The 25,587-nt window shown below is 43.2% G+C and overlaps 2 protein-coding genes across 2 annotated transcripts in view; both read right to left on the bottom strand.

The window, feature by feature from the left end:
- The window catches only part of LOC146771105 (rho guanine nucleotide exchange factor 11-like), a 55,687-nt gene extending 37,462 nt beyond the window's left edge, over nt 1-18,225 (bottom strand). The window contains exons 1-3 of the mRNA XM_085640353.1: nt 18,112-18,225; nt 17,274-17,399; nt 2,912-3,029 (exon numbers count right to left, since the gene is read on the bottom strand). Coding sequence (XP_085496479.1) covers nt 2,912-3,029; nt 17,274-17,399; nt 18,112-18,225 — 358 coding nt within the window. The remainder of the gene's footprint in view (nt 1-2,911; nt 3,030-17,273; nt 17,400-18,111) is intronic.
- A 3,749-nt stretch (nt 18,226-21,974) lies between these two features.
- Nucleotides 21,975-25,587, bottom strand: part of LOC146771104 (uncharacterized) — a 129,877-nt gene continuing 126,264 nt past the window's right edge. Inside the window, exon 7 of the mRNA XM_085640352.1 lies at nt 21,975-22,273. Coding sequence (XP_085496478.1) covers nt 21,975-22,273 — 299 coding nt within the window. The remainder of the gene's footprint in view (nt 22,274-25,587) is intronic.

Raw genomic sequence — 25,587 nt, 5'->3', positions numbered from 1 at the left:
AGTAAGGGCTAGTGAGGTTAGACTCAGAGGGTCCAATCTTGTTACGCATGCAATGGACAAGGAAGGATTTTAAAAGCGATCTAGCAGAGCACACTGTGACTTCTGTTCACCAAAAGACTCTATTTTCGAAACTGAACCCTGAAAAAGTAAATAATATAAAGAGTTTAAATGGGATCTAAATATTATTAATACTCTAAGAATTACAAGAAGGTGTAGCCACAACTATTGAGCTCCTGTAGAAGAAAATGAGCACATGGCCTAGGATCCATATAAATGTACTGAATTCAGTATCTGGGCCTGATCATGTGACAATGATGAATGTTGAAGATGTGCTGAGGTACGTGTTACAGGGTCATCGTCTAACGTGAATAATGATCTGAGGTACTTGCCTTTGGGTAAATATAAAAGCGTTAAACAAATGATTGCATTTTCTTGTTTAGAGGTTTTATGTTTGGATGGATATTTCAATTTTAATCACTGCCGTTTGTACAATATGTTTTAAAGTGTAATCCGAATTTGGATTCCAGTGGTGATACATCTCTTACTGAAAATGCTCAAAAATCCACCTGTGTTTCAGGCAGTGGTTATGTCATGTTTGTTTTTGTTATGCACAATTTGTAATGAAGTTTACAAAACAATACATCCATTTTGGACTTCTTCAATGTAGGCAGCACTTATGACAGCATTATCCTGGAGGCCTGGTAAAGGGAAGGTGGCCGTGGAAGAGAGAATGGCTGCATCTGTGGTTATGTTGACCGATTAAGTATTAAACCAATGTTTGATTTGTTGGTGGAAAAAATACTGGGAAAGCAGCCCCACCAATAGGTACAGAAATAGCAGAAATTCGAATCGCATAGGCAGGTCAAAGTCTCAGCAGCGTCAAGGATTCTAGCTGCAGCTGAAACAAGGGCTTTTGTCGAACTTGTAAATGAGGTAGGCAATTAACTGCTTTCCAGAAAAAGGGGTTGAATGAAGAATCCAGAATATGTTCTCACCTATCATTAAGAAAGACTGTAGTGCCTGCCTAAGGTTTATCCACAGAATTCTCCACTGTATGAATTAGGGAAAGATTGGAAGGGTCCTTACCCTTTATGAGCACAAGTTCATGACTGAATAAACTAAATATGTGTATTTGCAGGCAAAGCAATCTTACCAATGTGCAGAAGATCTCGTTTCTTGTCATACCCTTCCCCTTTTCATACACTATAGAGGGCCTGACTTGGTCAGCCCTCCTTATTGTCTACAGCGGCCTCACCGATGCACAGAAAGCCTAGTTTCTTGCATTACTCAATCTATTTTGGAGGGAAAGCCACTGTAACCTGAGGGCAACTGTTGATCTACTTTCTGCCTTAACCCTTTGCTAATCACTACAACAGCAGTTTGAGTTTTGTAAAAGATTGAAGACAGTATCAAAATTGCGGAAGTATTTGAACCAGTTTACAACAACCAAAATGCAAAGGGAAATATTCTCACACAATTATCAGTTTAACAAGCATCTCAGAAGATCGCATCATAGCCAGAGCTAGCTCAGTTTCAAAGATCTTAGAAGAGAAATTCACCCAGAGCATCTCCTCTTCTAATAAATCTGGTCCAATAGGAGAGTCAGGTTAGATCAGCTTGATGCAAGAGGAGGTCACAGCACTCGTCAAAAGGACCTCAATTGCCAATTCAATACAAAAGAAAACGGAGACCAGTTTCCGATCTTCCAGAAGCAATCAAAACATTGACAACTGTAGTCCTTCATGAACTACAATATCATGTTGACCCAACAAGCTGATTAGATGCCAATGCGTTGGGCATTAAAATGATCCACAGCACAGAAGAAACATTGAACGATGTGAGGGAGAGTTACTACAGATTTAAGACTCAGGAAATATACCAGTTCTATTTTTTAGAAATAGGCAAGTTGTCTTTGGTAAGTGGATCATATACTAGTTTAAAAAAACAGAAAGAAATGAGTGGGGTTATAAGACACAAACATAAACTTGCTGTAATCATTACTATAAGAATCCACGCAATATATCAAGCCATGTCACAATTTGCCAAAAAAAAAGAATACCATTTGATTTACTGTACGCCTCTGTGCTCTTCCTGATCCCGCAATATGTCACTACTAGCTGGGGTGACCAGAACACCCCAATATGCTCCCAAAATACAGACCCGGGCAAAACCTAGGATCTAGCACTCCTATTCAATTAGCGGACAAATAATCTGACAGAAGTGGAGTACAGGGTGCCATTCAAAGGAGGCATAGATTTGCAACCCAAATTGAAAGGAAATGGGCTGAATAAAACCTTAAACGCAAGTGAGTTCTTAGATTATTTTATTAATAACTTCCCCATGAAGAAAATCATTATTGCGAGTCACACCTTCAAGCAATGGTTAGGGATGCATGAACAATACGTCAATGAAATAACAAAAAAAGTGTTGTGGAGGCTGTAATGTTTATTCAAAACTGAAACGTTGGGAGCTCGATTGACAACAATGGAGTAGCTCTGGGCTTATTATGGCTAGTATAAGCCTTCTGCTCAAACATCGCAATATTTGTCTTTATGTTTCTCTCTTTTTAATTTAGAACATTCTATCCATAGTGGGTAGAATGTTCTAATAGCCTTAAAGCCCTTCTGTCTTCAGCTATACCGGTTGGTAAAGGCACTCCCCCACCGATACAGGCTATAACTTGGGATCAGAGCCTTTAACAACTGGTATAGCCCTCAGCTGTGGGCTATAAGGCTTTACTCTCCTTTTCTCCTGTACAAAGGGAGGGCAATAAACATACCTTTTGCATAGCAACAGTAATAGTGATTCTGTATCACTCATCCAATCTATAGCTTTTAAAATAGGCCGCATTCCGAAAGGAATTCTGTGATTGGTACTTAGATATCCAGAGTAAATACTTTGGTAACCATACCATCTGTGTGCTTGATTATGTTATCCAGCAGACGGGGATAGCTTGTCAGGTGCTTCATCTCTGAGCCAATTAAGTCTTTGAGCTGAAGTCGTTCACAGTCAGGGCTGCTTTCTGCTTCCTGTAGTAAAGAAACAACACTTATTGAGACAATACATATAAAATGACGACAATACACGCTTAAATCAGTTATACTACACATCATACAAAGTATTACCCTCAAGACCCCAAAGGACATTTCTCTCTTCAAGTGATGGGCAAGATAAGGAAACTAAGACTTGCAAAAAGGACTAATGGATCGAAAGTTCTTGTTATCGTTAAGCAATGAAACTGAGAGGCGGAGTAGATATAGGCACAGCTGGGCCGGGAGTTCAGGGTCAGCGCCTGTGCCATGGAGGCTCCTGGATCACCTCGTCGTAACAGGAGACTGAGGCCAGAGACACGGTGTGGAGCCTGCCGGTAGCCTCGTGAAGTGGAGCGGACACCAAGAACTACAGTGGAGGTAATCTGGACCGGACTGGCGGTGCCCCCTCGCTGCCCTGAATCACCTGGTGAGGTCTATGAAAAATAATTTAGTGGGGCAGTGCGGCACAAAACTGAGAGGTGGAGGAGAGTTCGGCACGGCTGGGCCGGGAGTTCAGGATCAGCGCCTGGTACGCCGCAGCTCCTGGATCACCTCATCAGAACAGGAGACTGAGGCCAGAGTCTTGGTGTGGAGCCTGCTGGTAGCCTCGTGAAGCGGAGCGGACACCAAGAACTACACCCCCATGTAACATCATTGATCGATCCATTCAGATTGGAGGAGGTCACCAGAGCAATCCAAACGAGTAAAAATGGCAAAGCGCCAGGACCAGATGCCATCCCAGTAGATTTATTTAAAAGTAACATCACTCTGTGGGATCCTTTATTGACTATAGTACTGAAGGCAATATGCATGACAGGTCTTTTAACATCATGGGGAGAGTCAACTATAGTCCCAATTTATAAAAAGGGAGATTGATTAAACCCCGCCTGTTATAGGCCTATCTCGCTCAGTGATTCCCTAGCAAAGATAGAGAGAAGGATAATACTGGAGAGGTTACAGGACTGGGCGGAAACCCATCAGAAATTGTCTGATTTTCAATATGGGTTCCGCCCAGGGCTTGGCACAATCGAACAATGCCTCAATTTGAACATAATAATTGGAAAGTACGTGAGGATGAGGAAGGGGATGCTGTATTTAGCATTCGTCGAACTCTCCTCAGCATTTGATTGTGTGATACACAACAAAATTGTGGCTAAAGTTAAAAGACCTGCGAGTACAGATCCCAATTATTACCTTTTTGCGAGACCTCTGTACGGGATGTAGAGCCAGGGTGAGATATGGTCCTGGAGGAGAATGCACTGAAACATTTGGCATGGAAAGAGTTGTGTGACAGGGATGCGTATTGGTTCCCCTTCTTTTTTCATTGTATATTAATAGTGTGGGGGAGGACCTAGCGACACATGTTAAAGACCTTCCACAAATAGGCGTGCGCCCTGTCCCGGCCCTCCTCTACACCGACGATGCAGTCCTCATGGCCCGTACCCCTTTGGCCCTGCAGCAGCTGCTTACTAGATTAGTTGACTATATGAGTGCACTGAGCCTCCAGGTGAACCAGTCAAAAACATATGTAATGAAGTGTGGGAACAAATTCACAAAATGTAGGGAAATAACGATATCTACTACGAAGATTGAGTTCACTGACACTTTCTTATACCTGGGGGTTTTATTTGATAAGGCTAACTCTTGGAAACAGGAAGCAGACAATAGACAGAAAATGTTTGTCAAGGCTTGCTGGGCCCTTAGATCTTTTGCGATGCGGTTAGGATCTAACCCACCCGCGATGATGCTGAAGATCTGCAAAGCAAAGTGTCTCAGCATAGCCTTGTATGGGGCGGGTATATGGGGACACAAGAAGTGTCAAGGTGTTCAGGTGGCAGAAAATGATTTCTTAAAATATTTGCTGGCAGCCCCAAAAAGCACTTCAGTATATGCAACTTGATGGCCCTTATGTTACAGATATGATCAAGGTAGAACCCATCCTACTGTGGCACAAAATTTGGACATCAGACCATACGGATTTTAATCGGGCAGTAATTAGTGATTGCTTAAAATCAGCCCGGTATTCCAGTATAGAATGGTTAACGTATGTTCAAAGGTTTTTACGAGATATGGGAAAGCCCGAGTATTTTGAAAAAACGGAATTATTGGGCATGATCAGTAGGAAGGCTTTGAAATTGGCAGCTATGGGCCATTTGGATTCGTTAAAATTGATTAATGAAATCTGTAAATCTAGTGTTTTAAAAAATCAATTGATTTTAACTACTTTCAGTATTCAACCGTATTTGAAATATGTTTTAAATGCTCGACATAGGTTTAAACTTACACGTTTTAGATTAGACATACATGTTATGTTATGTTATGTTATGTTACTGTTTGTTTTGTAGAGCGCTCAGCTGCTCCAAAGAGCGTCCCGGCGCTGAAGATCATCCCACCAAATACCAGCAGCACACAAACAGCCACAACAGAAAACATAACCAGAATTAACAATAACAGCATTACAAAGCAAACAGATAGGTTTTAAGTCCTTTCCTAAAAACCGAGAGATTGGTGCACACCCGCAACGTCAAGGGCAATGTGTTCCAGAGGCGGGGTGCAAGGTAACTAAAGGAGCGACCTCCACAGCGAGCACGCTTCACTGTTGGAACGATAGCCTTGGCCTGGGCAGCAGATCTCAGAGGTCTAGATGGAAGATAGAAATTGACCCTTCTCTGCAGATATTCGGCGCCGAAATTGTGAAGCGCCCTAAAAGCTGTAGTTAGGGTCTTGAAGAAGATACGCTTACGAATCGGCAACCAATGCAGAGAGACAAGGAGATTGCTGGCCCTAGATCTTCTAGTTAAACCGAAGATTGCCCTGGCTGCAGAATTTTGAACTATCTGCAGACGAGTCAGCAGATACTCAGGAAGACCTAAGTAAAGGATGTTGGCGTAGTCTAGGCGCGAGCCAATTAATGCTTGCACCGTAATTTTCTTATGCTCCAAAGATAAATAGGGCAGAAACTTGCACAACATCCTTAAGATGGCAAAGCACTTCCCAGTCAAGCCAGCAACCTGGGTTTTAAAGGAAAGAGTGTTATCGACCATCATACCCAGGTTCTTCGCTGTGACCGAGTCGCTGGCAGGGGGAGACATGGCCGAAGGCCACCATAGCTTCCAACGTGGGTCTGCAGGACAGCCAAAGAACAATATCTCGGATTTGTCGGAGTTGCATTTGAGGCCATTTTTCCCAAACCAGTCAAACACAAACTCCAAACACTTCCGAATGGCTGCTCCATCGAAGTCACAGCCCCTGTCACAAGTAAACAGGAGCTGTGTGTCATCCGCATAGGATATGATCTGGGCCCCTAGCTCCTCCACCCGTGCCGCAAGAGGTGTAAGGAAGATATTAAAGAGGGAAGGACTCAGTATGGAGCCCTGCGGGACCCCTACCTTAAGCTGCGGCATCCGGGCGGAGAAAGGGGGAGCCCAGATCGTTTGTGTCCGATCGGCCAAAAAAGACTGAAACCATGCGAACACCGTACCCCGCAGCCCAATCTCCCAGAGTCTAATTAGGAGGAGGTCGTGGGGGACGGTGTCGAAGGCCGCCGACAAATCAAGCATGATAAGCAGGGCCTTTCCACCCCTATCGAGGGTCTCCTTCACAATCTCAGTAACCTCAAGAAGAGCGGTCTCGGTGCTCAGGTTAGATCTAAATCCAGACTGTGACTGATGTAAAAGGGAGTTGCCCTCTACAAAGTTGGTAAGGGTGGTATGAACACACTTTTCAGTGATCTTGGCCAGGGCAGGAAGCAGCGAGATTGGCCTATAATTAGAATGCAGTTTAGCATCTGCATTTGGTTTTTTAAGGAGGGGAAGAACTAAGGCCTGTTTCCAGGAGGAGGGGACTTTGCCCGACTTCAAAGATGCATTAATGAGAGGGTTGATGATCGGATTAAGGGCAGGTGCCAGGGTCGCAAGACACTTGGCGGGACAAGGGTCCAGAGGAGAGCCAGATTTCAGGCTAGACAAAAGGTCAAGCGAGGCCTGAGGCTCTAAAGAGGGAAAACAGTGCAGGGTAGGGCCCACAGCATCCATATGCATAGCTGGTGGGCATAACCAGGGGTTGGAAAGGCCATCGACCTCTGAACCTGTGCTCAAGATGATCTGGGTTCCTTGCAACGCTGACTGGATAGTACGTATTTTATTAGTAAAAAATACTGCAAGCTCCATGACCCAAGGTTCCGAGAAAGCAGATGCAGAAGTGCAGCAGGAGGGAGAGGTGAATTCTTTAACAATCTTAAAGATCTCTTTGCAGGAGCTATCTGCTTCCTCGATCATCTACATTAGCCTACATCGTAGGCTAATAACTTATCCTAATATGAATGACTGGTAACAAAAACTGATAAATTGTCCTTGTGACGATAAAATGCCTCAAGATACTATGCATGTGGTGTTATTCTGTAAGTATTACTCCGCGCATAGGAAAAAATATGTTATCCTGCTCATTAGACATATGTCTCACGTACAATGCCGCCTTGCATACCTCTTCTTGCAAACACTACAAACATTAGAGGTTTGCTGTAGATGTCATCATTTCTATGGGCTATTTTTTATGCAAGGAAGAAAACCACCATAGTTTCTCCAACCTAGTGAGCATTAAGGAGGATATGAATATCGGCAGAAGTAAACACATAAAGGATAACTAAAAATTTTCAGTTATGTAATTATGGATTATGTGCCTAAACTTTTAACTATATGAATTCAAAGAAAGTTTTAAGTAACCACTTATTTATTTTTTTAAATGGAACTGGAAATGTGTATAATATTTTATCTTGTATTGTACTATGTTTCTTATTTATATATCTTTGTAACTGCTTTTATGGATGTTCTTTTATGACTCAGAATAAAGATATATATATATATATCTATATATACACACACCAAGAACTACAGCGGAGGTAAGCAGGATTGGACTGGCGGTGCCTCCCCCCTGGCATGCCTCGGTGGTAGGATACAAGCCGACCTCACAGTCCGCACATGCAAATTGAGGCCAGGGCTCGGCCTAGCAGAAGCGGCCGCCTCAAAGGATACTAACTGACCACGCTGACATACGGGCGGTGGTGTGACCTTGGACACTGCCGTAAGGACAGGCATCCGGTGTGGACATGGGGAGCTATGCATTCGAACCACGGCAGGCCGCAAACAGTTGAAAATAGCACAGCGTGGTCGGCGTCTGTAGATGTGGTGAATACATGCTGAGTGGTATGGCGTGGTGAACCCATGCTGGGTGGTATGTGATGACTGGAGAAGGCCTCGACACACGCTGCAGAAAACCCCTATTCTACATAATACATGGCTAAACCCCATTCCAAAGGGGAAAATAATGTGGTAAACGAGGACACCCATGGTAATGTGCTGTGGTACAGCAAACATTGGTGCTTGAGACAGGAGCGTCAGAGGCCTGCAGTTTCCAGCTAAACTATCTGACTGTGTCTAAATATGGGGACAAGAGAGTTGAAATGCATCAATAGTGTGATTAAGGACTGGTGCAATTCCGGAACAGTGCAGTGAGTTCTCCCACATCTCGCATTCCCACCTGGGCGATATTGGCGTCATATGCGATCACCAGCTGACACCACAGGCATCACGACTCCGGGCCGGGTGGGGTGTGTGCAACGCTGCCACAGTCGCATAGGATTACCTTCTTTTAGGTCCCACTGCACGGGCAGCTGCCTATGTTAGGAAGCTAACGATCGTGAGTGCTCACAGTAGGGGAGGCAGACCAGCAGCAGGCAAGACAAGAGGCTCTGAGAAACAACCCTCGGATACTGGTTTGGAGGGGGGGCAGCCCACCGGGATGGCAGAAGGGAACACCCTAGAAGCAACACTCCTGGCAGTTGTCACGCATCGCAGAAACAGAAAAGAGGATATCTAAGGTCAAAGACAAGATTCAGCTCGAAAAGCCTGAACATGAAGCACGTCTTGGCAGTTATTCAAGCAAAAAACGAGGACTTGGAAGCTCTCTCTTGCTACAATAATTTACACATAATTGGGGTCCCAGGATCTAGAAATGCTGTCAAAATAGAAACTTATATTGAGAGTATGCTGGTGACAATATTTGGTGCCAAGAACTGATCTCAACTGCTGGTGATAGAACGAGCACACCGTGCATTCATGACGCAGCCTTTTGCCTGGGACTCACCTGCATTCCATCATAGTGAAGCTTTTGAATTCATGTGATAGGGATGCTGCCCTCTGGCTGGCCCGAGAAAAGGGCCAAGTCCAATACCAAAGAAACAAATTCACTTTCTAGCCTGATTTCTCTTTGGCTAGAAGGGTGTTTCTACCAATCAAGCACTAGCTACAAGAAGCAGACATTTCCAATTCCATGTTGGACCCGGCATGCCTACATTATGTGGAACACTGAGGTGAGCAGAAAATCTTCACGATGCCTAAAGCGGCCAAGGAATACCTGAAGACACTCTCACCTGGTAAACATGCCCAGGGCACAACAAATGCAGAAGACAAAGAAATTTGATGGGCTACACTAAGCATTAGGCCTCACCAGGAGCTACTTATAGACACTCAGCGACTGCCTGCAGCCGCAGTGGCAGCTATTACCGGCATGGTGTTGTGACAACGTTAAAGCTGCCGACATCCAAGCTGATTTAAGATGCATATCTATGATCCTGTGAACCCGGCTACCTCCGTACACCTGAATGGGGACTGGGAACCTGGTGAATACCAGTGAGGGAGCACCCCAGATGAGTCTAACACATGGTGCTACAATTTATTTGTTATTGAGTGTAATGCTAAACTGTGAAACTATATATGTTCATTGTTTTTTTGGGGATGTCTTTGGCCAGTTGGAGTAGCTGAAGTGGGAGGGGAAGAATGTTGGGATGTTCGAATCTTGTATACCCACACAAAACATACATCGTTCTCCATGATACGCAGAGAGTACAGCATAGAAGCCCATGTACCATTCCCATTTCAGGGAAATGACTACATGGCGGTGAGCAGGAGATAGCATAAATGTCAATATATAGAATGTACTTGGCTCAATAATCCCCGTAAGGTTAGGCTAGTGCTCCGGTTTCTAGATAGGCATAATATACACTTGGCTATATTGCAGGTAACACATTTGGATAGGCGATCAGACAGCACTATAGGTGTCCGTTGGACATCATGCCAGCTAGCCTCCTCTTATTCTACATACTCAAAGGGGGGGTACTACTTTTGGTCAAGAACATGGTACCCTTCACGCTCATTATGCGGATGACCAGGGCCGGCTATTAATTGCACATAGGACGATAACTGTCACTGCTGTCACACAAGTTACCATCTACGGATACTAGTTAACACCTGGAGACTGATATTTTCCACTACGCCGACCCATATCCTCTGGGCAGGGGATCTCAATGCATACCTCAACACATACCTAACCCTGCAGAAGATCGCTCGGCAAACACCGGCTGGCATGGGAAGCAGGCAGCTATGGTGATCCAGAGTGGGATGGAAAAATATGTGCTGGTCAATGCCTGGTGACTAAGACACCCTACACAGAAGGAGGGCACATTTGTGTCCTCTGTACATGGCATATGGTCAAGATTGGACTATTGGCTTATATCTACTAAGGTCTGCAGTGGGTAGAAGATCCATGCTACTTACCTAACACTTTATCAGACCATTTGCCAGTCCTTATGCGACTGGCGCATGTAACTCCCACACCGCTCACTTGGCCTTTTCTCCCAGCAGCACTCCTAGCTGCGGCATTCATAGAGGAGGTGTGGAGGAGGTGTGGAAAGCGATCGTAGAGTACTTTGCATTAAATATCGGCTCAGTATCAAGCTGGGGCTCTCTGTGGGAAGCCTTTAAAGTAACAATACATAGGACATGTATAGGCACTCAAGTGGGGGTACTGAAAACAATTCGTAAGCAGCTAAAAAACACTAAAGATGAGCTTAATTCCCTGGGGAGAGAATATGAATGCCAGCCAAAATAGGCCAGATTGGCTTCTATTAGGGAACACATGACCAAAATTGAGACCCTTGCAGAACAAGAGGCGCGATTCATTTCTAAGCATCACCTCTCACGTACGTACGTTGAAGGTGGGAGGCCTAGGCAAAGCCTTGAGCAAAACCTAAAGGCACAGAAAGGCAGAGACTCCATTGTCTACTTGGTGAATGATGATGGGGTCGCACTCAACTCCAGCTCAGATATACTGGAGGAGTTCAAGAGATTTTATGCAAGTCTATATGAGCCACGCAGCTAGGCATCACTGATTGAGCTTGGCCATTATTTAGAGAGGGTGACACTGGCATGGCTTTCGCCAGGGCAGAGAGAATACTTAGCTCAGCCAGTGACTGTGGAAGACGTCGGAGAAGCCATACGTGCCCTCCCGAATGGGAAGGCCCCAGCTATAGATGGAATTACGTGGGGGTTCTAATAAGGAGCATGCCGACGTGCCAGCTCTGCAGCTACATGCAGTGTATGAGGAAGCCTACCTTAGCCACACTCTACCGCCATCTCTGAGAGAAGTACTGATAGTGACGTTGCTAAACCAGACAAGGCTCTGGAGCGGTACAAATCTTATAGGCCACTATCTCTCATTAATATAGATGCCAACATTTTAGCCAAGGTGATTGGAGTGTGCCTACAGCCCCTGATATCGCAGTTAGTGCTATCAGATCAATCTGGCTTTTTACCGGCTCGGTCAACTACACACAACCTACGCACTATCTTTGCACTATTACATCAAGTGGAACTCACCTTGGAGGCGGCGGTTCTATTAGATGCGGCCAAAGCCGTTGATTCTATTGCGTGGATATAGATGTTTGTGGTATTAGGCAGCATAGGGATACCAGAGGCGTTCTTAAGATGGATATGCCTTTTATATGAGTGCCCAGCAGCACAGGTGCGTGTCGATGGTCACACATCACATGCTTTGAGTGTCGGTAGGAGGGCGTCACAGTATTGCCCCCTGTTACTGCTACTATTCGTGCTTACCATGGAGCTGCTTGCCTGCATTATTCAGCAGAAACATGCCCTTACTTCCCTTAGATTTCATCTATAACCCTTGAATATTTCACTATATACAGAAGATACGGTGCTGTATATTAGTGAACTGTTGGCATATCTGGCCCTGGTAAATAGAGAGTATATAAAATGGGAGTACTACTCTGGTTTGTGTATCAACTGGACGAAATCCATAGTCCTCCCGCGAACACCTATTACACAACGCTGCGACATTGGGTTCCTGCTGGAGTGGGAGAAAGGCCCTGTCAAATATTTATGGGTATGGGTGCACAGACACCCTAACATTGTGAAATGTGAGAATAGCGGGAAGGAAATGTCCAGATTGGAAGATACTGTTGCGCGCTGGACGACCCACCCGCTCTCCCTGGCGGTTAGACTAGCAGTCATAAAAATGGTGGTACTGCCACAGTTTCTAAACCTATTTAATAACATTCCAATAGTGCTGTCCAACTCCTTCTTTAAGCAGTTGCACTCCCTGTTGGTCACACTGGTATGGGCGGGGAAGAAGCCGAGGATCAGCTGGGAGGTCCTCACCCTCCCAAACGTGGACGGAGGATTCTGTGCCCCAGATTTTAAGCTATATCATTAATGCGCGCAGGCACATTTCGCACACTTCTGGTACACGGCATGATTTCACACCTCATGTAGCGATCAACATGATGCTGCTCCGATCCCACTCAGGGCCATCCTACCACAGAAGTGTAATGGGATGTCCCAAAATGAGATAAACATTTTACACACTACATTGATGGCTTGGTACACTTTGGCTAGACGAGCTGGGAAGAATTAGTTGGATGCCCCTGCAGTGCCCCTACTACACCATACAGACATAACGGTGACACAGGAGGATGGATTGCTCCAGATGCTACGGGAGGCAGGACTACACACTATGGCGATTTGTACACAAATAGCAACTTCCTAACACTACCCAATGAGACAGTTCTGTGGGCAAACACCACATTATTTGTCTTCCTATATTACCGACTTTGAGCAGCTATACACGTACACAATTCACACTTTCCTAGAGAACCACTAACGCTCATGACACTACAGGTACTGCTCACCAGCGCGACGCGCTAACACCTTATTACTAAACTAAATGCTGCAGCACAGAAGGATGGGACACTGGGAGGTGGGAAAGTATTGGCAAAATGGAATGCGGTGTTACCACAGCCCATGGGGGAAGAGTATTGGAGGTTTTGTTGTGGGAAATTAAGCACACTTACTTCAAATTGTAATTTGAGGGTAATTCAGTTGAAGTTCTTGTACCAAATGTATTGTACCCCGATGCAGTAATATAAGTATGTGATAAAGGGCGACTTGAACTGTGTACGCTGCGAGCCAAAGAGGCAGACTTTATACATCTGCGTTGTCATATCCACAAGTGAGGCAATACTGGGTTCACGTCACAGACACACTATCTGATAGGATTGGGGCGAGGGTGGAGTGCGAGCCAGCGATCTGCCTACTGGGACTGCTGAGAGACTTACGGTCACTAAATCGGAATATCTTGTCAGTAAGCTTATTACTAGCAAAATGTAGAGTGGCATTGCTTCAGAAGAGTACATCTAGCCCTACAAAAGTGTCTTGGATGCCTGACAGGCACAATATAAGACACAACTGGAACTGTATGCTGAGGAGCAGCCAATGAAGTCAAGGCCAAAGGACTATTGGGGGCCACTGATGGCTTATTTGCAATCCAACATTGGGAATGGTGGGTAGGGCAACAAACGAGAAACAAGCATGTATCGATACTACAGATCTGTGTCATATTTGAAATTGTCAATTGCATTAAGCAAGTTCATGATGGTGCACTTGCGACCTCACTATCTACAAAACGGGGTGTGAAAGAAGGACCATATTAGACTTGTAAATGACAATGTGTTGGGTACAACATGTAGTATGACATTTGTTGATTTTATATGTTATGCTTACTTTGATGAAAATTATAATATATAGATAGATATATTTTAAACAGTTGACAAGACTGACATTGCTCTTGAGACGACAAAACGAAACCCATTCTGGATTCATGCCATCAACATTTGCGGTTGAGGTGGTGGGAACAAGTTGAACGTATTGGAATTTTGCTATTTAATTTAAGACACTCACGGAAGGAGTGGTGAGGCCAGTTTTGCCTCTTTATGGCGTTTACGTATTTTACCTAAAGTATCAATTCACTTTGTAGTTCAAACCACAATTCTTTATTTCATTAATCCTGTCCTGATATTTAAAACCAATGCCCTTAGACATCTAAGGAAACTGTGCAACAGAAAACATACCGAAGTTTGGAGAATTTGCGTGAACATGTTTATTTTAATGTTCCCAAGCTGAAGGAAAGTAATACTGTCTGCATGTTCATTTACATTAAGAATTAGATGTAATGATTAAGAAGATTGTGCGGATGTAAGGTTGAAAAAAATCAATACACTTGAGTCTTTACCGTGATACCAGCTCCCAGGAAAACATGGACAGAGACTGCACGGATACCCTAGTTTAATGGTTCTTAACCGGAGATCCAGAGACGAGTGGGGATCTGTGAAGCCTAATCATGCAGCCCGTGACTGCTTAGAAAATTAAAAATTATTAACATTAATACAGTGTGTATAAATAAAGATGCAAAATGTGAAACTGAACATTTTCAAATGTTCAGTAAAAGTGAAGGAATTTGAAATTAGAGGTTAAAAATTAGGTAGTTGTCCACAGTGTGATTCACAGGAGCAGTGCAAATGCATCAAAAAGAACATAGTATGGAAGATGGGTGATCTCAGTTAAATTTAGAAAAGTCCAACTATACTATTAAAATGATTTATTTTATTTTTTTATATTCATTTAATAAAATATTATAGAATTTGTGTATTGGTTCAATGAATGCTGCTGAATTTTTGTGTATTGTTTTGACGTTCAAACCTTCAAAATTGTTTATGCCAGGGTTAAAGGCTTCCACTACTGACTCAGTGGGGGTTCCCAGGTCCAGTAACTGTTAAGTGGGGGCTCACAAAAGTCAAAAGGTTAAGAGCACTGCCCTAGATCAATAACCACATCCAGAAGCTTCATTCTTTAGCTACTGAGGCAACCAGTAGCTCTAGTTCTGAATCTTTTTGTTTGATGTTTGGGGCACTTCGTGCTTACGCCTTCATACATTTTTTCTACAAAAGGGATCCAAGCCAAATTTTCTTTGCCACATTTCAAAAGATATCCAGGGTATGTAGGATCCCCCGTAGCTAAACTAAGAAAATAACCAAAAGAAAGATTGTTTGTTTCTTTAAATGGGAAAAACTGGGAGAACAGTGCTGTGTAAGAAAGCGTATCAGTTTTCTTATAAAAATGGCATCAAAAGGTTTGCTCTGCTAAGATTGCTATCTTTCCAGCTTTCAGGTTTGAAAAAAATCATTTTAAACACAGTTTTTGTATTTTACTAAGAAGCAGTCAATTTTTCCTATTTTCCTTTTGTTGTTTCTACCTACTTGATGTGCTTGATGGAAATAGTTTGAAACCCATGTGTGAACACATAAAACTACATTTCTGAAAAATAGACACAATTTGGAATTCAGCAGGAGGTAATTTACCCAGATTGCTCAAGCTTTTCCTAAAATAACTTATTGATGAAATAAAAAAAATAAAAAAAATAAAGGGAAGTAACAGAAATGGGTGACCTTTCATCTTCAATTTTTACCCCCAAGGCCGAGTTACAAAAGTAATATAACTTTCAGTTCACAAGAATATACAGTATTTGTTGGTTGTCCTAAAAAACAAGCAATTCCCCGGTCTGATGTGTCAGCTGCAGTTTCTAAAGAGTTTTCATTGTGTACGAACTATGCTTTAATTAACATGCTAAAATCTAATGAATGAAAAATGGGTATGTAATAAACCTAGACATTTTTTTTTAAATATGCACAAGCTACTTAGTTTAGCATTAGTGGTAATTTGTACAACTTTGAATTTGAGGTTACCTTTACTATCAAGTGATTAAGACGGCATTACGCAAAATGTATTCTTTCTTGCTCGCTAGCTTACATTTAGCAGCCAAAAATTGGAGATTAATTCAGGTGATAATAATTAAAGCTCTACTATTTTCTGATAAAATCAATAACACACGTGTGGGTGGGCCGATTTCCAGTGACAGGAAAGACCCCAAAAACCAATGTGGAAATATACAATTTTTGCCAAGAAATGCATCCGGCTACCCAGGCAAACCTACTAAACCCAGACATTTCTGAAATCTAGACACCAAGGGAAGACCAGGGTGGTGTGACTTGAGTGGATCTTCTTACTCTTTCCTCCCAGGAATTCCCAGCAAACAAAAACTTTGGATAAAATGACACATTTTCCTCGCATTTCTTTGAGGGAAATTTCCATAATCTGCGAGGAGGTACAACATTTCTAACACCGAGGGCTCCCCCACTTCTTATATAAAAATGTTAGCCCACATGTGTACTCTCGACCACTGTGCTCCAACATTCCCTAGGGGTACAATTATTATCTAATTATGTATGCACTATTGACTGCACAGTGTCTCTGTTTGTTCAATCAAGTTTATTTGCTTAAACCTCCACCTATCGTCCCACACGTTCCACAGACACCCTCCAACCTCCAAGTATGTGTGTCGTACATACACTGCCAGAGAGGAGGAGGGCTTACATGTGACTCTCTCAAATATATTACCGCTGGAGAACTGCAATTGTAGCACAGAACTTTGTTCCAGTATTGTATCATTCATTGATTCTCCTGCTCATCAGTTACAGTAGCAAGCAGTGCACTGTAAACAAAAGAACACTGAAATGTCTCACTTACTGTCAGCTACAGAAACAAAGTGCTGCTTAATGGATCGAAAATGAACCTAGTAGAAGTTTGAACAAAGTTATAGAAGCTGAAACTTGGACAAATAGCAGCAGCAGCCACAAAATGCTCTAAAAAGAGCAAATATCACTTCAAGAACTCCTGTCATAAAACTTGCAGAAAAGATTTTGGAAATAGTCTCCTGGGACAGTTCTGAAGCATTTTCAGTTCATTGGCAGAATTGTGGCACCCAAAATGAAGATAGGCAGGTATGTTAAAAGTATCACAATTGCGTGGATCTAATGCTGAAAAAGTATGCAACTTTTCATTTATTTTGGACCTCAAATGCTAAAGTAAACAAAAGGCCTCCAGGATATAATCACTTCTTATTTTACACAAAGACCTTACAAACCCTGAACAAACGTCATTGATTTAAACAGATATTCTGTTGGGCAGGATAGGGACTATAAGCAGAAAGACATACCTGCATGAATAGGTTGAATTGGGGCTCCTTCTGTTGTTTGGTTTTGATCATCTCCAGGGCATCAGACTGAAAACAGCAAAACCTTGCAGCTTCCTGCTTTATCCTCTCTCCAGCAGACCCATCAAACTAGATATATGAAAAAAAGCCATCAACCAGAAATTCAGCAAATGCTCAAAGCTTTCATTTTTTGTTGTTTTTAGTCATCATATACGTCAGTAGGCGTGAGGTACAGTTTTAGAACCACCAGGTGGAATTAAAACATCTGAGGGTTTTGACATCCTTCGTTTAGTCTCCTTCAAACAACTTTTTGATGGTTTGCGGGAGCCACTGCCCAACTCCTCTTATGTTGAAGTTTGTCTTTAATCCTTAGACTATCATCATTTAATTAACCAAAACTTGTTGAGGAATAAAAAAAAGGTGTTCCCACATTTTTATCCTCTATTTAGGACAATTTACACATTTAATCCTGCCAATGTGTTTTGCCGATTCAACCCAATCTGTGCAAGTAGGTGAAGTGTTAGATATCCATTTATTACAGATTTACCTGCATGCTATAATTATTAGCATAAAAAGTAACTGAGATTGTAGCTTCCCTTATCTTTGATCAGACCCTCCATCTTCTAAAATCCCGAAAATAACAAATGGGAGGCTTACCTCTATATCTTTTCTCAATATTTCTGTTAACGCCTTATCCACTTCATGCCAGAAGATTTGAATACCTGGACTCTGCCATACAAGATGGATATGATCTGCATTCTACAAGGCACATTTTGGGCAGCATCTCTTCTTCTGACCTCCCAGCTTTGAGAGTTGTTTTGGAGACCAATAGACCCTGTACATGGTGAACAAATGGTTTCTCCTTAGGGTTGTAGATCTCACCATTGATCATAATGTAGACATAGATAGTAGCCATAGGTGTAGAATCTCTGATGACGGCAGGTCCGCTTTCCATTTCTCCTCTGGCAAAGTTGGAGGGCCATCTTTACCTCATACCAGGATCCAGCACCAATTGGATACTTCCTTTCTATGTATCCGAACGCTCCGTAGTTCCTCCTCCATTCTGTTCTAATCCATATATTAAGTTGTCCTCGGATCAGCTGGCTAGTTGATGGTATTTAAACCTAGAGAGCCTGTTGTTGGTACTTTTGGATAAATAGTGCCAAGAGCTCAGGGAGCCCTCTTCCAACAGCTTGCCCCATATTTCTATTCCTGCAATCTGCATCGGGGTAGCTAGGACATCTTGTAAGCATGGAGGGGAGATTTCCAAATCAGAGCCATATTGCTGCAGTTAGGGACTCCCAAGATTCTTGGTGACTTCATATAGAAATGGCTAACTAACTCTATCAAAAGCCTTAGCGGCATCAACCGTTATGATGGTCAGAGGAGCGTTTGTTACCATGGCCACATCTATTGTGCTCACCAAATCATGGGTGAGCTTGTAAAGCTGTCTCTGTTTCATGAAGCCCTTTTGGATTTATGGACAATATTTCCTATTACTTTTCCAATCTCTTAGCTAGTATTTGTGTGTGTATCTTTTAATCGTTATTAAGCAAAGATATTGGTCTATACAATTCACATTAAAAAAAATCTTCATAACATTTTTTTTTTCTTAGGCTTTAATATGAGCCCCACGCTTTTTAATGTCTGCATGCGCCCCCTGGCCGGGGTGGTCAAGCCCTTTGGGGTCAGAATCATCACCTACGCTGATGACACCCAGTTGATTGTTTCCCTCAATCCTTCGGACAACAATAAGACCAGCCTGGCAAATTGCCTGGAAAAAGTGTCAGCGTGGATGGATGGCTCTTTTCTAAAACTGAATGCTGCTAAAACGGAACTGATGTTTCTGGGCAAGTCCACCAACCCCGGAGACCAGCATATTCTGGCCAAATTGTCTTGGTACTATGCCACCCCCTAAAGATCATATTAAAAGTCTTGAGGTATGGCTGGACCACAACCTGAACTTTAGGGAGCAGGCGCGCAGGGTAGCAGGGACCTGTTATGGCATTCTCAAAATGATTAGAAAGATTCTACCCGTTCTGCCCTTCAGCGCTAGGAAACTGCTTGTACAAGCCTTGATCATCTCGCGGCTCGATTATGCCAATGTGATCTAGCTAGGCGCCCCCGGTTCTACCATCAATAAGCTTCAAACGGTCCAAAATTGTGCAGCACAACTGCTTATGCAGGCTCATAATCGTGAATCTGCTAAACCTCACATCATCTCTCTGTATTGGCCTCCAGTGGGCGAGAGAATCCAATTCAAGGCTTTGTGTATTGCCCATAAGTCTCTCTCGGATAGCGCTCCGCCGATTCTCCGTGCCATCATCCCCCGGTATCTTCCAAAAAGATCACTGCGCTCTGTGAAGAAACATCTTGCAACTGTTGCCAGAGTTAACCGGGTGCGGAGCGGTGACCTGCGTTTTTCCGCCATTGCGGGGAAATGTTGGAATCAACTACCAGACCTCATTCGGCTTGAGCCCAACCACCTACTGTTCCGCAAACATCTGAAGACTCTGCTGTTTCCTTGAATCTGCTGGCTTGTTTCGATTTAGTCTCTGTCTCTAGCGCTGGGAGGCCTTTGGTAGCCCTGTGCTTTACAAGTGTCATTCATTCATTCATTCATTCATTCAATATTATCGTTATTTTCACATTATATATATATAAAACACTCTCTCCCCCCAACATTGTGGAATTAAATTTATTAAGCTGGTCAAAACCGGAGTGAGTTCCTCTTTTAAGGCCTTATATAGCTCATTTGGTTTTCCATCAGGGCCTGGCACCTTTCCCTTTTTGAACCCTCTAAGAATGTTATCTACTTCTAGTGTAGTAATTTCTTGATTAAGATGGAGCTGTTTGTTCTGATCTGACCTAGGAAGAGTGTCTTCCTTCAAACAACTCTCTATTTCTTGTTTTAGTGCTGTTGAATCGTTGGTATGTAAATTTCGGAAAAAACCCGCAAACATCCTCCCAATGTCAGAGACCTCGGAACATCTTTCTCTGGTGCCGTTAATTTCTACTTTGTCAATCATATTTCTAGTGCTTTTTTACCTTGTCTTTCAAGCCAGAAGTTTCCCACAACCTTTCCCGTATTCATAATATGCTTACTTGCAGGCATTCAACCTACTCTACACCACTCAATCCAGATATTCTGCCAATAAACCCTTAGCCTATTTAAAGTTATCTTGTGGGTTTACTTTTACACGGGGTCCTCACAATTTGCCAGCTGTTTATCAATTACTCCTATTCTCAGCTTTTACTCTCTAACCTTATTGTTACTTTCTTTCCTTCTATGTGCAGCATTACTAGTCAGTTTCCCTCGAATAAAGACTTTATAAGCATCCCATATAACATGCAAGGGGTTTTCCTTTATATCTAACTACAGTAGCTCTTTTCAGAGCATTTTTAATCTCCTGCTGTCCTAATAAAGCTCTATCCAAGGTCCATTTAGACGGAATTGAGGACCTCGAGAGAAAGAGTTCCAGTCTAACCGCAGCATGATCTGAGAGATGCTCTGGTTGATGGATGATCTTTCTTACCTTATTCCCTAACTTCATATCTACAATAAAAGTCTATTCTGGAGGCATGGCCATATTTCTTGGACCTAGCCATATGCAAATCAGTCTTGACACTGTGCACCAATGGGAAAAGTCCAGCCCGAACTGCCAGGCCAGGTCCTCCCTGGACTGGAAACAAGCATCCTAGGACCGGTTTCGGGCTTTCAGCCAGGATACCTTGACTCCAGTGGAATGGAGAGCACAGGACCCACGTCTGGGCATACATGTCCCACTTGGGGTGACAAATGCAAAAAGAACAAATAAAATAGAAGCGCCACCCCTTTCACATTACAAGATTGAGTGGTGCAAGCAAATTGTTTAATGCATTTATGTCTCTTTAAAATTTCCCCCCATTCTTCTTGACGTAAGTATGTTTCCTGGGGGGTATTTTAATGTCACTATCAGAAAGCTTCAGAAATCCCAAAATATTCCTTCGTCTAGTTGGTACCCTCATAACATTTATGTTCCAGGTTAATACCCTTATGTTGTGAACCTTCCTTACTTCCTTTATCATGTCCATGATAATTCCAGCCTAACCGTTTCCCAATCCATCTCAGAATCCCTGTCAAAAATGAGGACTACAATTATTTTTTAGTTTTTTCCCCACAGGCTCACCACCCTGTGTTTAGTAAAACCAGTATCTGCCCTAACTATGTGTCACCCCCCCAGCTTGCCCCTCCCCTACCCCACTGGGGTACGCTCCCAGTATCCAAAAAGGATAGTACTTTATACCACTTGAACTTCTACTCTCCTCTTTATTTTCTATTTATTTTGCTGCATTTATATCTGGTTTATTAGAACATCAACCTCCGAATTCTCTTTTACATTGTGCATCTTGTTGTTCTACATAAGTCTTAATGTCATTGGGAATTTTCAACTACATATTTGCACCCAGCGACTTCAGTTCCTGAATGTGTTTCCCTAACTCCCATTGCTGATTTTGAGGAATTTTTGCTATAGCCGGTCTTATGGAGAAGGACCAATCATTTTTTAAAGCTTTTGCTTTCAAGGCTTCTGTTGGGATTAGCTTTTTTATTGCATAAGTACGGAAGTTTATTAATATTTTCCTGTATTTCTCTCTGTTTGGACTTCTTTTAAATTGATCCCGATGCACCCTTTGTATGTCCTGCTCAAGGTCTAGGGAGCTGGTTTACCAAACACACTCTTTGATCAGGTCTATGACGAACCCCTTCAAGTTTTCACCTTCTGCTCCCTCCAGGACATTGAGAAACCTTAAATTGTTTCTCCTAGAGTTATTTTCCAAAGATTCCAGTTTCTCTTTGATCTCGTTTTCCCTCGCTTCCAAGACTTGAATCGCCTTATAATTGCTCTTAACTTCCTTCCTTAATACTCCAAGCAAGGCTTCCATAGTGGATAATCTTTCCGGGATGTCTACCATTTTAGTATCAAGCTTTTCACAGGCTTTCTGTATTTTAGCCTGTTTGCTCTCTAGAAATTGCAAGTTTGGCTTTAATCTCTTTCGAAACTGTCAGTAGTAAGGAGCCCATATCTACTTAATCTATGTTTTTCGGTGTTCCCATCTTCTCTTCGCGAGGGGTCAATTGAAATTTCCTCTATGCAAATATTCCCCTGTGGGATCCTGAGAGAGAACCTGAAATCGATTTAAGAGAGGGAGACCGGGCCCATCTACTGGCATAGGCTGAGTGGATTGGGTCCATATTTTGCATAATTGCAAGGCAGATCAATGTAATTAGATAGACATGAGTTTCAATACCTTTCTTAAAGTAAGATCCTAAAGATGGTGTGATTTTGATTTTCCCTCCTGGTGGGCCTGCTGCATCTCTAATAACTCTATTATCTTTCTGTTTCCCTGCCTCGAACAGAACCTATTCTGGAATAGACACAGGGAGAGATTTTGTTGAAGTGGCTTTGGGGGGGGGGGGATAAATAATCACCCTGCTCTGCTGCTGATAATCAAACCCTCTCCCTTTACTATGCAACAATCCTGGCCCTGGCCGAGCATTTCTAAATGTATATCTATTTTAACCTGCGGCACCTATGGCATACAGCTCTGTGTATTCGGTAGAGAGCTGGAGCTCTTTTGTTTTTTTACTTGCGTTCTTCCCTGAGGCAATAGAGCATTCAATGCATACTATGAGAAGGGACTGTCAAGTTGCCCATGCAATCTCATTATTTTCTGCTGCTCTGAGATTTGTGGAATTAATTTAATACTTTCACCACATTACGGTATTATGCACAGGAGAAGCAAGAGCTCTCAGCCACCATGTTCCCCCTCCTGTACTTCTTCTTGTAATATGCTCAAAGCGTTCTGCCCATTCAAGTGTTCAAGTGTATTACATTCAATGGAAGTGTACCAAAGTATATTCTTCTAAAAAACAAATTTACCTATATGGATCAGCGGTTCATGTCAGAAAAAAAAAAATCAAACTACATATAACAATTACGTGTGTGTATGTGTTTTTAGGTGCAATGTAAAAACTAAACATACACATTCAGCACCCTAATCCAGAATTGATACAAATACAGCAAGTGCAACATTGTGCATTTTAGATAGAAGTGTAATGTAAATGCTTGATGTTAATTAAGCTCAAGTGGAATACAAATAACTCCATACGGGCCTTGTTCAACCTGGCATCATTGGCGTGGGTTTCCCCTGTATTTTTGCCTTTGCCACCTGTGTTTTTGCTGTGTGGTGGGATTCGTTTTGCTGGTCTATATGCTTTGTGAACTTTGCAATTGCTGTTCAGTGTCAAAGTACAAGTGCCCTGCTTAGTCAATTATTGTAATGGATTGGTGATTCCATGATTGGCATATTTGATTTACTAGTCAGTCCCTAGTACAGTGCACTGTGTGTGCCTGGGGCCTGTAAATCAAATGCTGTTAGTGGGCCTGCAGCACTGATTGTTCCACCCACATAAGCAGCCTATAAATGTAACTCAGGCCTGCCATTTCAGAGCCTATGGGCAGCCTGGTACGGCCATGTCGACTTGGCCAGTGCACCCACTTGCCAGGCCCTAACCTTCCCTTTTCTTACATGTTAGTCACCCCTAAGGTAGGCCCAAGGTATCCCTGTGGGCAGGGTGCAGTGTATGTAAAAGATAGGACATGCCCTGGTGTGTGTGGCATGTCCTGATAGTGAAATACTACCAATTTCATTTTTCACTATTGCAAGACTACCTGGTCCCAAATGATAGAATGGGGAGTTTGCTCATAACAGCTTATAAACATAATTACCCCTGGGAACAAAGTAGGATAATAAAGTTTAGTATGCCTGAAATCAGAATGTTAAAATACATCTTTTAGTGAGGGTGAATTTTACATTCTGTGTTTGAAAATACCACTTTTAGAAAGTAGGTATTTTCTTGCTTAGCCATCCAGTGTGCCTCTGCTAGAATGTGTATTGACTGTCTGGCTTTGGAGTAGCTGGGGATGTGCAGTAGCTCCAGAGTGTCTGGATGAGTCAGGGCTGGGCTGAATAGACCTGGGCTACATTTAGAGTAGGTGGAGGAGATTTCCTTTTACCTTAATGGGCCTGGTCTGCCTTCCACAATTCTGCCAGGAAGCTGCACCAGAGAGGACAGACCTGGTTTTGACTGAGCACAGGGCTTATCTGCCACTAGAGAACAAAGGATTTTGCTGTATAAATATTGGGGCCCAGACCCCAGAACTTTAGATCACTTTTGGACTTCAAGAGGAACCATTGCCAAGGAGAAGAGCTGGAGAAACTGGAGGAGGAGTACTACCCCTTTGCTGTGTGCTGTCTGGGGTTGGCCTACAGTGGCTGTTTCTGCCAAGGAGAGGAACTGTGTGTGCCTCCTGCTTGAGAAAGTATCTCCAAGGGCTTGAAGTGGAGCTTGACCCTGGTTCAAGAGGTCTCAGGAACAGCAAGGACAACCACATCCTTCTGGGTACCATCTCTGGTTCTGCTGGTTCAAATCTCGCCACAGAAGAAAAGGGCAATCTACTCCGTCACCGAGTCCGTCGCAGACTCCATGTCCTGAAGGCACTGCAGAGATCACCACCTCGCTTCCCATCGCAACCATGGACTCACTGACTCCGTCACTGAGCCGCTGCTTGCACCACATCCTGTGAGCACCGCACTCCGCACCGCTTCGCTACACACTGCACAGATGTCACCGACTCCGTCGCTGCCCAACTCAAACATTAACCGGCTCTGTCATCGTACCGTGACCTGCCAGGACCCCATCGAGCACCGTCTCACCCTGCAACACAAGCCTTGCTCTCACCGACTCTGTCAACGAGCCACTGCCTGCACCGAGCAGTGAGGACACCACACACTGCAACGCTTCCATCTCACAAAGCAATTACGACGGTTGCCCTGACCGACTTGCATCCGCGCATTGGCCGCAACAAGAAAGGTACTCTCTCTGAGTCTGTCAACGATTTAGCTAACCCGTACCGACACAGTTGGCAGGAATTGTTGAACTCTGTCGTCTTCAGTATCGCGGGAGCCCCAAAAGGAGCTACAGAGTCGGCGAAACTGTGTTTTCACGTTGTTCCTGCCATTTAAGGTTTATTTTACACAGTAACTATTTTTACAAGTATTGTATGTTAGGTTTTTGTCGTTTTTGGTCTTGTTGATTTAGATAAAGTTTTGCTTATTTTTCTAAACTGGTGTTGTGTCCATTTGTAGTGTTATCACTGTGTTTCCGTATGCATGCATAAATGTTTTACACACTGCCTCTGAGATAAGCCTGTCTGCTTGTGCCAAGCTACCAAGGGGATGAGCAGGGGTTATTTTAGAAGTGTATCCCCGTTAC

Source organism: Triturus cristatus, unplaced genomic scaffold, assembly GCF_964204655.1.
Source record: "Triturus cristatus unplaced genomic scaffold, aTriCri1.1 SCAFFOLD_424, whole genome shotgun sequence".
NCBI lineage: Eukaryota > Metazoa > Chordata > Amphibia > Caudata > Salamandridae > Triturus > Triturus cristatus.
The sequence above is the reverse complement of the archived record's forward strand: the minus strand, read 5'-3'. Positions and strand labels throughout refer to the sequence as shown.